Below are 13,731 nucleotides of genomic sequence, written 5' to 3'. Positions count from 1 at the left end.
TTCTAACATGTTTCTGACAATTTAAAACATGTTCTGCTCTGGAATGTTAGTAGAGTCACATGTATAAAACCCCTTCTTTCCCCTTTCCCCACATCCATACAGTACTTAATGAGTAGAGATCATATCCTGAAGAACTCAATTAATTAATAAGCACTTAGGCCTTATATACATGATTATGCTGCACTGCACAAAGCCAGTTTTAGTTAACTCATCTAAAATGGAAATCGAGGGACCTCTCTGGTGGTCCAGTGGCTAAGACGCCTTGCTCCCAATGCAGGGGGCCCAGGTTCTATCCCTGGTCACAGAACTAGATCCCACATTCCACAACTAAAGATCCCACATGATGCAACTAAGACCCGGCACAGCCAAATAAATAAATATTTTTTGAAATAAAATGGGAACCAAAATGCTTGCTTCCTGTCTACTGCACAGGGAGCTCTCAGTGGTGCTGGCTGCTTGGAAGGAAGGTCTCCAGGAGCTATTATGAGTATTGGTTTTCAATTGCAGTCATTCCTCAGCCTTCTACAGTCATGAAAATGCATTCAGTCTGGTCATGAACCAAAGTCTTTGGGCTCAATTACAGTCACTGTCGCAAAACCTATGTGGTTTATTTGCTCCATGTGTTTCCTTCCCAATCTTACAAAGTAACTGAATTAACATGTAAAGTCTACTTAGTTTCTCATTACTAAGTTCACAGTACTGTACTGTGGCTCAGATGGTAAAGAATCTGCCTGCAATGCAGGAGACCCTGGTTTGATCCCTGGGTCAGGAAGATCCACTGGAGAAGGGAATGGCTACCCACTCCAGTATAGGAGCCTAGGGGGCTATAGTCCATGGGTTCGCAAAGAGTCGGATACAACTGAGCAACCAACACACAGCGCGAAGTTTCTCATTTACACTGGCAACCTTCAGTTTATGCTGAGGGGTCACCAGATGAGACCACAGACAGTGGGTGAGAAAAGGTGCCGCTGGAGCTGAGACAGAGGAAGTGACATGGAGCTGACTTGGTCTTAAGTTATAACCACAGCTATATCCCTCCCTTTCTCTCCACCCCCATCCTTCCACCCCTGTGAGGAGCCAAGCTGTCACAGTGTAAGGGCAAAAAGCCTCCATATACCTCAGTCACTTCTGAAAACATGGATGGCATTCATCCTCAAAACAATGTACTACACAAGCTGCCTAAGACAGACAACAGTCTTAGACACTCAAGATTTCTTTCTTTCTTTCTTTTTTTTAAGTGAGAAAGGTCAACGGACTACTCATTTTTCCATCATATAGACCAGTTCCCAAATTGTTTCAGGGAATATTAAAAAGATGCTAATTTGGCACTTGGAGAACAAAAGGTCAAATAGGTATCATTCTAAATGCCCCCTTGGTGATTTATAATACAGCTTAGCACACTTAAAACCCTGAGAAGTCCCAAAGTACAAAAAAAATTTTTAAACGTATCTACAAACTAAAGAAACGTATGGAAGATCTTGATTTCTTCCAAACTTCCACTAACAGCCATATGAGAATATTTCTTTATCCCCAATTTAGGAAGAGCTTATATAGAAAATAATCTTCCTAACATCCGAGTCCTCTTCTGTGATAAATATTTGCAGTGTTACTTTCAAATACAAGTATTTTAGCGCTAGTGAATATAAACTAAGCTAATGAAAATAGTAGTAAGAGATAAAGCAAAAGACAAGAAAAAATAGTGACTTCTGTTTTTGTTTGGTTGGTTTTTGGGAGGGCTCTGCTCTGAGTCTTTGTTGCAGTGCATGGGCTTCTCTTGTTTCCAAGCATGAGCTCTAGAGCCCGTGAGCTCAGTAGTTGTGGCATGGACTTCGTTCCCCCAAGGCATGTGGGATCTTAGTTTCCTGGCCAGGGCTTGAACCCGAGTCCTCTGCATTGAAAGACAGATTCTTAACCCCTAGACCACCAGGGAATTCCCAATAGTGATATTTGTAACAAAGCCTAGGAATACAAGAAATTTTTAAAAAGCAAACTGTGCAGAAATTTGATATGGGATGTGGAAGAAAGGTTGGTATCATGCGCTTTGGCTCAAAGTTATGGGCAGAGCTTAAGAACTCATATTTGGAAAGATCTCTGGGAAGCTAAGGAGGTTATACACAGGATTATCAGGAAACTTCTTTGTAAGCAACAGAAACAGATTCTGGCTATCTCCAAGGAAAAAAATGGGGCATCTATTTAAAGAGTTAGATTGTTTTAAGAGTCTTTAAGGTATCATATGCAAAGATATGCCAAGTTAAAAGTACATGAATTTTTAAAAAAAATATGTATTTAGTTAGCTCCATGGGTCTTAGTTGTGGCACTCAGGATCTTAGATCTTTGTTGCTGCATGCTGGATCCTTAGTCTTGAGATGCAGGATCTTTTCATTGTGGCATGCAAACTCTTAGTTACAGCATGTGGGATCTAGTTCCCTGACCAGGGACTGAACCCAGGCCCCCTGCATTGGGAGTGTGGAGTCTTAACCAATGGACCACCAGGGAAGTCCCAAAACATGCATATTTTTTAAGGAGTCAATTTCCTAATTCTCAGTGTTCACATGAACCATTTTCTAAAACTGAGAATGTACCTTCACTTGCTATAGCCCAAATTTAAAATAGAAGGTATATCTTTCATCCATCCCAAACAAGTTTATTGCTTTGTGTAAAACAAAAGGAAGATTCAAAGTACATTTTAGTTCCCAGAAAGTCTCCTTTAAAGATTAAACAAAGGCATCCTGCCTTTTACAGGCCTAAAATATTTCCATTAATAGTAAAGCTTGGCCCATGTTAGGATGTTCTGAATTTAGGAAAACCAAAGCAGTAGAGGCTGATTCTTTTATATGTACATGGTAATGGGTCTATTAAATTTTATTAAAGATTTTATTTTTTAGAGCATTTTTAGGTTTATTATAAAATTGAAAGGAAAGTACACAGATTTCCCATAAACCTCCTGTCCCCACACATACAGAGCTCCCCCATTATCAACATCACTAACAAGAATGGTACATTTTTTACAAAGGATCAGTTCAGTTCAGTTCAGTCACTCAGTTGTATCTGACTCTTTGCAACCCCATGGACTGCAGCATGCCAGGCCTCCCTGTCCATCACCAACTCCCAGAGCTTACTCAAACTCATATCCATTGAGTCAGTGATGCCATCTAACCATCTCATCCTCTGTCGTCCCTTTCTCCTCCCACTTTCAATCTTTCCCAGCATCAGGGTCTTTTCCAAGGAGTCAGTTCTTCACATCAGGTGGCCAAAGCTTCAGCATCAGTCCTTCCAATGAATGCTCCAGACTGATTTCCTTTAGGATTGACTGGTTGGATCTCCTTGCAGTCCAAGGGACTCTCAAGAGTCTTCTCCAACACCACAGTTCAGAAGCATCAATTCTTTGGTGCTCAGCTTTCTTTATGGTCCAACTCTCACATCCATACATGACTACTGGAAAAACCATAGCTTTGACTAGACATCCTTTTACAAAGGATGAACCTACGTTAACATGTTGTAATTTCCCAAAGTCCATAGTTTACCTTAGAGTTCACTCTTGGTGCTGTACATTCTATGGGCTTGTACAAATATAATATACTGACATATATCCCTCACTACAATACCATATGGAGCATTTTTGCTGCCCTAAATATCCTGTGTGCTCTGCCTGTTCATCTTGCTCCCACTCTATCCCACTCTCTCCTAGCCCCTGCAACCACTGATCTTTTTATTGTCTCCATAGTTTTGCCTTTTCCAGATGTTATTGGAATCAGAATATGTAGCCTTCTCAGATCGGTTTCTTTCACTTAGTCATATGCATTTAAGTTTTCCCCCATGTCTGCTTGTGGCTCGATAGTTCATTTCTTTTTATTACTGAGTGAAATTTGATTGTCTTAGTGAACCACAGTTTATTCATTCATTCACCTACTAAAAGATTTCTTGGTTGCTTCTAAGTTTTGGCAATTATGAATGAAGCAAGTGTAAGTATCCATGTTCAGGTTTTGTTATAGACACATGTTTCCAACTCACTTGAGTAAATGTCAAGGAGTGTGATTGCTGAATCATGCAGTAAAAGTGTGTTTAGTTTTGTAAGAAACTGCCTTCTAATGTGGCTGTAACATTTTTCATTCACACCAGCAGCAAATGAGAATCCCTATTGCTCTGCATCCTCACCAGCATTTGGTGTTGTCAGTGTTCTGGATTTTGGCCATTCTAATAGGTGTGCAGTTGTACCTCGTCTTATTTCACATTTCTCTGATGACATATGACGTGGAACATCTTTTCATATGCTTATTTTCCATCTGCATATCTTCTTTGGTGAGGTGTCTATCAAATTCTTTGACCTATTTTTTGATTGAGTCATTTGTTTTCTTATTGTTGAGTTTTAAATTTTTTTTGTACATTTTGGATAACAGACCTTTATCAGACGTTTCTTCTCAAATATTTTCTCCCAGCCTGTGGCTTGTCTTCTAACTTTCTTGACCATGTCTTTTGCAGAGAAGAGCTTTTAAATTTTAATGAAGTGGTCTACTCTGTTTAAGCATCAGGTTTAATGTTTAAAGATGTATTAGTTAAAACCCATAGATAAAATTTTACAGAATTTTTTTGTAATCAGAGTATGTTATGCAATAAGGTAGTTAAAAATCAGCTTATGAAATTGTGTCACTTTGCAGTCAGTTTGGTGACTTGTTAGCAGGAACTCTCTCCAGCAGATCTGCACCAGGTGGAATCATCTCCAGCCATGTTCATTCTTTGCATCACTCCATTCAAGATTCATTTTCTGGGGGTGGAGGTTTTTTTAACTTTTTATTTTGTATTGGGATATAGCCAATTAAAACAATGTTGTGACAGTTTCAGGTGAACAGCAAAGGGACTCAGCCATACATATACATGTATCCATCCTCCCCCAAATTCCCCTCCCATTCAGGCTGCCACATAACATTGAGCTGTACTGTAGGACCTTGTTGATCATTATTCATTTTAAATATAGTAGTGAGTACATGTCAGGGATGGTGAGTTTGATTGGCTTATTTGGGTCCTATACCAACCATTGGTCAAGGGAGGATGTTGCCCATTGACTGATAGACCCAAGACTGTATCCAGTGACAAGAGATAAAGTAAACTTGGGTATGGTTAAAGAAAAGAAAAATGACCCACAGACAGGCATAAATCACAGATATTCAGGACAGAAGGTCACCAAAATGTTTCATCACATATCATTCAAAAGATCACCAAGTATCCAATTCACTAAGCATCCTGGGATCCGTAATGGGATTCAGGAAGTAGGAGGTCACAACTCAAGTCATCAAATCAGATAGTCATTGAACATTAGGAACAAGCACAGACATGAAGGCACAAACACACACATACACATGCACACACATTTGCGCACAAAGTCGCTTTATTATTTGCATATTATCTACAACAAAGCCAAAATCTATTTATAAGCACATCTTTGCATTTGCAAAGGAGGACTAACCTTAAAAGCTTGTAGAAAGTAAAGATAGTAAATAGAAATAGATTGAAAAGGTGCTTTTTCTATGACTTGTGAAATATCAATATTGTCTTTAATTCACATGTGACTTTTTGTAGTTTTATTAACTTTCCTGACTTACAAGAAGAATTGTTGAACACTGTTTAATTACTCCATCCCTTCTGATACTCAATGCATGTTACATAGAGCTGCCTTACAAGAAGCAGCTATTGTAAACCATCATGTACCCACTGAGGATGTTTTCACTGCTCAAGGCATCATAATATGCATGGTATTCTGAGTCCCCTGGGCTCTCTGTCTTTGGATATCAGTCACTGAAGGAGAAGGCAGCTCAACTACTTGAGGTGCCCCCAGAGCCCTTCAAAATGAATTTCATGTACTCCACCTACTCTGACTTCAAGTCAGACTGTCCCAAGCATCAAGCTAGGTGAAAATATAGCTAGAGTGATGAAATAACAAATAGAACTTGATTTTACTTCAATAGAGTCATACACACATATACACCCTCCAAGTCCTTCAAAGCCCAGATTTACAAAGTACATCTTAATGAATTTGCCTGCAGTGATGATGCTGAAACATAACTTCTGAAAGTGGAAAGGGAAATTTTTTTGTTAATCCCAATTGAACGTGACTGTATTAAAGCACAATACTAGAACTCAGCTGGATTTGACCAGGACCACATAGGACTTGATGAAATCACCAACAGAAAGTCCAGGCAGTTAGAGACACTTGGGTGGCCAGATCATTATTTTTGGTGACAGCCTGTGCTCCTCTGCTTCTGGGAATTTCCAGAAGGCCTTTGATACGTTTACTCCCCCTTTACTCATTCTTCCCTTATGGGTTCAGAATGTGTCTCTTTTACAGGAGGATGGACGATATGAAGGCCCAACTTTGGCTCAAGCTGTGGAGCTGTTTGGTGGCAGACGATGGAGTACTCGAAACCCCAGCCCTGGGACATCAGCAAAGAGCGCCGAGAAGCCCAACACCTTAAGTATAAGCAACGCCAAGAAAAAGAAGAAAATCCTTATGAGGGTAGAGTGTTACTTGGTTATTAAGCATCCAACCCAATCATCTGGGACCACTGTATAATCTACATAACCATAAACTATTTTAGGTCATTTGGATTGGGGACAGGGTGAGATGTAAAACATATAAAATACAAGAGCTTACCAAGTGCCCACTGGATGCCAAGCCCAGTACTAGGAACTGAGTCACCACCAGCAAAAAGTCAGGGTCCATAGAGGGACACAGAGATGCTAACAAACACAGTGAGATCTAAGTAAGAGTCCCTGTCACGTGGTCTGCAGAGTGCTGTGGGGTAGAGAGAAGGAAAATAGAAGACTGGGAGTCAGGCAGGGATGGCTCCACAGAGAAGGTGAGAGGTGGGTCTTAAAGGACAGATAGGATTCACCAGGCAGACAATGCAGGGGACCGCCTTTCTGGCACGGGGGCCCTGGATTCAGGCTTCAAGTTGGAGCATGGGCTCTGTGGTGGGCAAAGAAAGGATAGTAAGGAACAAGGATCATATTAGGAAGGTTTTGGAGGGTCAAAAGGCTAGAACTCAATTTAAAATATATTAACAAGAGAATCAAATGTCCATCCACCAATGAAGGATAAAGAAAAGGTAACATGTACATACAATGGGGATAAAAAGAGGGAAATCCTGTCATGTGCTGCAATGCAGATGACCTTAAGGACATTATGCTAAGTGAAATAAGTCAGTCACAAAAGGACAAATACTGCATGATTCCAGTTACAGGTATGAGATACCTAGAGTGGTCCAACTCTTAGAAACAGAAAATAGAATGGTGGTTGCAGGGACTAAGGTGAAGGGGAAAGGGGGAGTTGTTTAATGAGTATAGAGTATCAGTTTTGCAAAAGTGAAAAAGTTCTAGAAATACCTTGCACAACAAAATACAAATAGTTAGCACCATTTTCTCTATGGTACACTTAAAAATGGTCGTGTGTGTGTTAGTTGCTCAGTTGTGTCTGACTCTTTGCAACCCCATGGACTGTAGCCTGCCAGACTCTTCTGTCCATGGGATTCTCCAGGCAAGAATACTGGAGTGGGTTGCCAGTTCCTTCTCCAGGGGATCTTCCCGACTCAGGGATTGAACCCAGGTCTCCCACATTGCAGGCAGATTTCTTTACCATCTGAGCCACAAGGGAAGCATTAAAAATGGTTAAGATGGTAAATTCTGTGTTTTGTTTTTTAGCATGATAGATATATATATATGTATCACTCTATATTATATATTACATTATTTATATTGTCACTATAGTGTGATACATTTTCTTCATGGTTAAATGGAAGAAGTTCCACTCTTTGCACTTGGGAGGCTGTTGATGCCTAGGTTGAACTTTATCTGCTTCATAATTTTGTCTCTGCACAGACTCCAGGGATCTTATGCCTTCTCTTGTCACCCTTTCCCCCAAGGAGTACTGCATTATCATGAAGAACACGTGGGATAAACAGAACAAGGGAGCACTTGGTCAGCCTTCACATAGGTCTTTACTGGTTTCACCAGGGGAGGTGGTACTGATGGTGGATCAGTGAAAAAAATAGGGACCCACCTGAGCTAAGCAGAGATGGAAAGGATAAATATGGTGAGTTTTCTGTTCCCAGGGTGAGAGTGGAGAGGTGACGGATGATGAGATGGCCACCCGCAAGGCCAAAACACACAAAGAGAGTCGGAGTCGGAGTGGTTCTGATCCTCAAGATGTCAATGAACAAGAAGAATCAGGTAAAAAGCAGCATCTTCATATCTGAGGATTTTTAAATGGGAAAACGTGCATTTGGTTTTAAATTGAGATATACACTTATATCTCAACACAGGCCTTCTTAACTAAACTCTTTATCTTATTAAATATACTTACCTTTGTTTTTAACTGGATGATGGAACCTAAGAGGTATTTCTGCAAACACAAGTTTGCAGACGTAAGCTGTACTTAGAAGAAAATACTAACTAGTTAACTTGCCATTATTGACAAGGAATATTAGATTTGAAAGATAGAATCAAATCACTGGATTAGACCAGTGATTCTTACCTCCTGGCTGGATATCAGAGCTTTTTAAAGACTCTCTGCATGCTCTAGCCACACCCCAGCCCAACCGATTCAGACTCTGTGTGAGTCCAGGATATCTATGCACTATTTAAGTTCCCCAGATGATTCTGATGTGTAGCCAGGATTGAGAACTCACCAGAATATTTTAATGCTTCTTATACAGTAATTGCCTGTATATATTGATTTCCTTAGACATTCAGAAACATCTTTTCTATCTGATTTGTGAGGGAAAGTTTAATCAGAGTCACTGTCTTTTTTCTGTCTTCCACTCTCGCAGAGGCAAATGCCATCATGAACCCTCCCAACCCTCTCCCTTCCAGAAGAGCCCACTCCTTGACCACGACTGGGCCGCCTACCTTGGCTGCCGGGACATCATCTCCCATCAGGCCAGTGTCCTCCCCTGTGCTGCCTGCTTCCAACAAGAGCCCGACCAGGTGGGGCCTTAACATGATAAAAAGAAGGACCCTTTACAACATTCGGGTTGTGTAGAAGGGCATCCTCTTTTAGCGCTCTGTCGAAAGATGGTCTCTAACAATCACTTTAAAACTGAAAACCCCCAAATTTTAAAAGCTATTAATTTTCTTGACTGCATTTTCCTACTTTCTCACATTACTACCATTCACACTACTTTGCAATCCCATAGACTGTAGCCCGTGAGGCTCCTCTGTCCATTGGAATTCTCCAGGCAAGAATACTGGAGAATACATGCATCATTTCCTTCTTCAGGGGGTCTTCCCAACCCAGGGATTGAACCCAGGTCTTCTGCTTTGCTGGCAGATTCTTTACCATCTGTGCCACCAGAGAAGCCCCTCACATTACTATAGTGGCTTCTAATTTTTTTTGACAAACAAATCCTTCAAAGGCCAGTAACAGTAACAAAACCTTAGCAGTCAGTCTCTAAATCTGCATTGTCTGGTCTAGCAGCCACTAGCCACAGGAAAGGACTTCCCCAGTGACGCAGCAATAAACAATCTGTCTACAATGTGGGAGTCACAGGATCCCTAGGTCAAGAATATCCCCTGGCGGAGGGCACAGCAACCCACTCCAGTACTCTTGCCTGGAGAATCCCATGGACAGAGGAGCCTGGCAGGCTGCAGTCCATGGGGTCGCAAAGAGTCAGACATGACTGAAACTACTTAGCACAGCACAGCAGCCACAAGAAAACAAACAAAAAAAGTCAACTGGCTATTTATATTCAAATTTAATTAAAATAAAATTTCCAATTCAATTCCTCAGTCACACTAGCCACATTAAAAGTATTGCATAGCTACCACTGGCTGGTGGCTACTGTATGTACTCAGCAGTGCAGATAAAGAACATTTCTATCATTGCAGAAAGTTCTATTGGATAGCACTGCTCTAAATGAAGAATAAATGTTTTCATGTAAGCAACTTGATCCTTTGCTAATGGGTGAAATATATTTAACACTCTTCTCATGTATAAGATGTACGTGTCTGGAGAAATGAACGTCTTACAGCCAGTTGTAGAGGTTTAGATATAATCCTAAAGCTGGTATTACTGTAAATAATTTTTTAAGGTCCATGCCAATTAAAGATTTGGAACAACAGCTACCCTCTTAAAAAAAATATTAAAATGAAAGTCTTTCAGAGGAATCAGAATGCCATACCATCTCTCTCAACCCCACACTAAAGTTTAAGAAATGTTGAGATTCCAGACAGAACCATGATAAAAAAAACAAGCAGACATTCTATTACTTTGTCAGAGAAGTGGGAGGAGGATATGGGTCTGTATAGGTACTGGTTTGGAAACATTTCTATACACACACACTTAACACACATGCATCACCCACCCTCTTCTCTCCTTCTCTTCCTCCCCGCATCTCCCTCCTCCTCATGTCTCTTTTTCTCTTTCTCTCTTGTCTCTGTCTGTCTCTCTGGGTGTCTCTCTCTACCTCTCTCTTTCTGTCTCTCTTGGAAGCTTGCTATAGAGAAAAACCCTACAGTAAATCCTCTTTTAAAGGGAAACATCCTTTCATAGTGTGAATAATGTACATAATTTCTGCATTTGGCTTGACTGGGTCACAGGTACCTGGAAATTCTTTTTACCACTTTTGCAAGGTTTGTAGGTTTGTAACAAAATTAAAGCTACAAAGAATCAGAATTATATTTCAGCCTAAACAGTCTCTTGATGAAAGTGAAAGAGGAGAGTGAAAAAGTTGGCTTAAAGCTCAACATTCAGAAAACTAAGATCATGGCACCTGGTCCCATCACTTCATGGCAAATAGATGGGGAAACAGTGGAAACAGTGTCAGACTTTATTTTTGGGGGCTCCAAAATCACTGCAGATGAAATTAAAAGACGCTTACTCCTTGGAAGGAAAGTTATGACCAACTTAGATAGCATATTAAAAAGCAGAGACATTACTTTGCCAACAAAGTTCTGTCTAGTCAAGGCTATGGTTTTTCCAGTGGTCATGTATGGATGTGAGAGTTAGACTGTGAAGAAAGCTGAGCAGAGAAGAATTGATGCTTTTGAACTGTGGTGTTGGAAAAGACTCTTAAGAGTCCCTTGGACTGCAAGGAGATCCAACCAGTCTATCCTAAAGGAGATCAGTCCTGGGTGTTCATTGGAAGGACTGATGCTGAAGCTGAAACTCCAGTACTTTGGCCACCTCATGCGAAGAGTTGACTCATTGGAAAAGACCCTGGATGCTGGGAGGGATTGGGGGCAGGAGGAGAAGGGGACGACAGAGGATGAGATGGTTGGATGGCATCACCGACTCGATGGACATGAGTTTGAGTAAACTCTGGGAGTTGGTGATGGACAGGGAGGCCTGGCATGCTGCAATTCATGGGGTCACAAAGAGTTGGACACGACTGAGTGACTGAACTGACTAACTGAACTGAAACAGTACCCTGGGAAAATAAAACAGCCACATAAGTACAATTAAGTGGCCTTTCCCTTTATTTCCATCACTCGTAAGCAGGAAAAGGAAAGACAAAGTAAACGAGGAGAATGTTTTCAAAGAGGTATAAATAGAGAGACTATCATGCCAGATGCAAAATGAGAGGACCCCGCCATCGGAGGACAGGGGGCCAGTAAGAGAAGACAAGCAGGAAAAGAGAAGTCAGCCTGAATACTCTTCAAGAAGAAAGCAAAATTGAGCCCTAGGAAGGAACCGAGTAGAAGAATAGAGGTTCCTAAAGTAAGAGGGAGTTGGGTGCCTATAGACAGTGGCTGGTCGGGGAACCAGAGGAAGGAAGGCATCAAACATACATGTTTAAATTCAAATGAAAAACCACTTTGTTATCAGACCTTTGTCCTCTTCTTCAAGATCTACCCTCTGTTTCCCACACTGTACTTGGGAATCAACAATCCAGGCCTACAAAGTATAATGCCATAAATCTATCCATTTGTAAAACTCTTCCATTAATGGAGGTGACCTTCAGATGTCAACACAAAATAATTTTCCATAAATAAACACTGTTGAAAGGATCAAGAACAAGCTAGCTATTCATTACAATATTCTCTCCATTTTCTTATATATTTGAAATATTTTAAAAATGAAAAATTAAAGACAAAAACAAAAATGAAAAAAAAAAAGAAAGATCCTACTGATTGATTTGACCAAAAATCAGCCAGAACATTTCTCATACTCTCCTCTCAAGGAACCAGCATAGGAAATAAAAAAATATTGTGAAAGAGCTAGACTGCATTTTTGACCCAGATGACTGATATTTTTATATTACATAGATACAGCCTTGGCAGGTGCAAATATAATTCTAGGCAAGAGTTGGCTTCTTTCCACCCTTCATATTTTTGTGACTCACATTTTCCATTAGCATTAAAAACCCTTCCTTGTTTTCATCTAAAAACTGGTAAAGAAAAGAGAAAGGGAAGACATTAATACATTAAAGATTTTCTTCTTAAATGTGTTTCTATGATTTAAAATATATGAAAGCACATGAATAATTTTCCATAAGTTATAATTGCACAATGTGGGGCTCTTTTTTGAAATGACTTTTCTTCAAAACCACTGAATTTATGGGGTTTTTTTTTCCCCTCTCATTGACCTGTGATTTCAAAGACCTGTTTTGAATATTGAATTTGTAGAGGAATATTAACTCAGCTTTGTGCCCTTTTTAAATAGGCTGTAAACATGAAGTGGTTTCAATATATAATGTTTTATTTCCTCTGATGCAATATAGATGAATTTGGAGAGAAATGAAAAGATGTAATAATTAAAGCAATGCTTAGAAAGAAAAGAGCCTCAACTTCAGTGGCTTGCAGTCCATCTTTCTGTTCATGTTGCTAATCCAAGAACGTCTCTTAGGGCAGAGTGACAGAACCGGTCCCAGTTCTGCCCATCAAGGCCGTGTCTTTGTTGCAGTGCTTGGAACAGCAGCAGCTGCTGGCCAGGGAAGATCAAAGGAGGGATGCAGGGCTTTCAGAGCTTCATGGTTTCAGACAGCAGCATGAGTTTTGTGGAATTTGTTGAGCTGTTCAAATCATTCAGGTATGGGCGGCTTTCTTCTCAGCCTTTCCTCCTCTTCCCCTTCCCTTGTTGAAACGAAGCTAAAGATGAGGTGCTCTCCATCCTGTGCCCAGTGTGAGGAGCCGCAAGGACCTAAAGGATCTCTTTGACATCTACGCTGTACCCTGTGACCGAGCTGGCTCTGAGGCAGCCCCCCTCTATACCAACCTGACCATTGATGAAAATATCAGCGGTCTTCAGCCTGACCTAGGTTTGTGTGACAATTTAATATTTCCCCTTGAGACCTTTCTACCTAAAAATAGTTAGAGACCCATCATGCAAACCTTCAGCCTGTCCCACATGTCACACTACCTCCAGGAGCATGGTGAAATGCTTAGAGAATCATTTCTCTAATGGGAGTGTCATGGGGGTGGTATTATTAGCATTTTGGACTAGGAAATTCATCATTGTATGGGTCTGTCCTTAGAGTCAGGATATATTTAACCAATAGAGCCTTCCAGTCTGTGACAACTAAAAATCCTTTTCCACTTATTTCCAAATGTCCACGAAGTTTGTGGCATGTCCCAGTTGGGAACTGCATTTCTTCCCTACCTCCAGGTGGGTGGGTGCTCCACCCAGCGTTGTGAGCGGTCTGCCCTTTGACAGGAGGGTCTTGCCTGACCTCAGCAAAGTACTCCTGCCTGAACATTCAGGACATTCTTCCTAATACATAAACCAGAATTCCTTGATCCCAC

At 40.7% G+C, this 13,731-nt stretch overlaps 1 protein-coding gene across 1 annotated transcript in view; it reads left to right on the top strand.

The window, feature by feature from the left end:
* PLCE1 (phospholipase C epsilon 1) overlaps positions 1–13,731 on the top strand; it is a 353,620-nt gene that overhangs the window by 281,962 nt on the left and 57,927 nt on the right. Inside the window, exons 9-13 of the mRNA XM_070464116.1 lie at positions 6,341–6,508; positions 8,103–8,220; positions 8,820–8,976; positions 12,893–13,018; positions 13,111–13,247. Of these exons, the coding sequence (XP_070320217.1) occupies positions 6,341–6,508; positions 8,103–8,220; positions 8,820–8,976; positions 12,893–13,018; positions 13,111–13,247 (706 nt within the window). The remainder of the gene's footprint in view (positions 1–6,340; positions 6,509–8,102; positions 8,221–8,819; positions 8,977–12,892; positions 13,019–13,110; positions 13,248–13,731) is intronic.

This window comes from Odocoileus virginianus, unplaced genomic scaffold, assembly GCF_023699985.2.
Source record: "Odocoileus virginianus isolate 20LAN1187 ecotype Illinois unplaced genomic scaffold, Ovbor_1.2 Unplaced_Contig_15, whole genome shotgun sequence".
Classification (NCBI taxonomy): Eukaryota; Metazoa; Chordata; class Mammalia; order Artiodactyla; family Cervidae; genus Odocoileus; species Odocoileus virginianus.
Note: the sequence above shows the minus strand (reverse complement) of the source record. Positions and strands in the feature narration are given on the sequence as shown.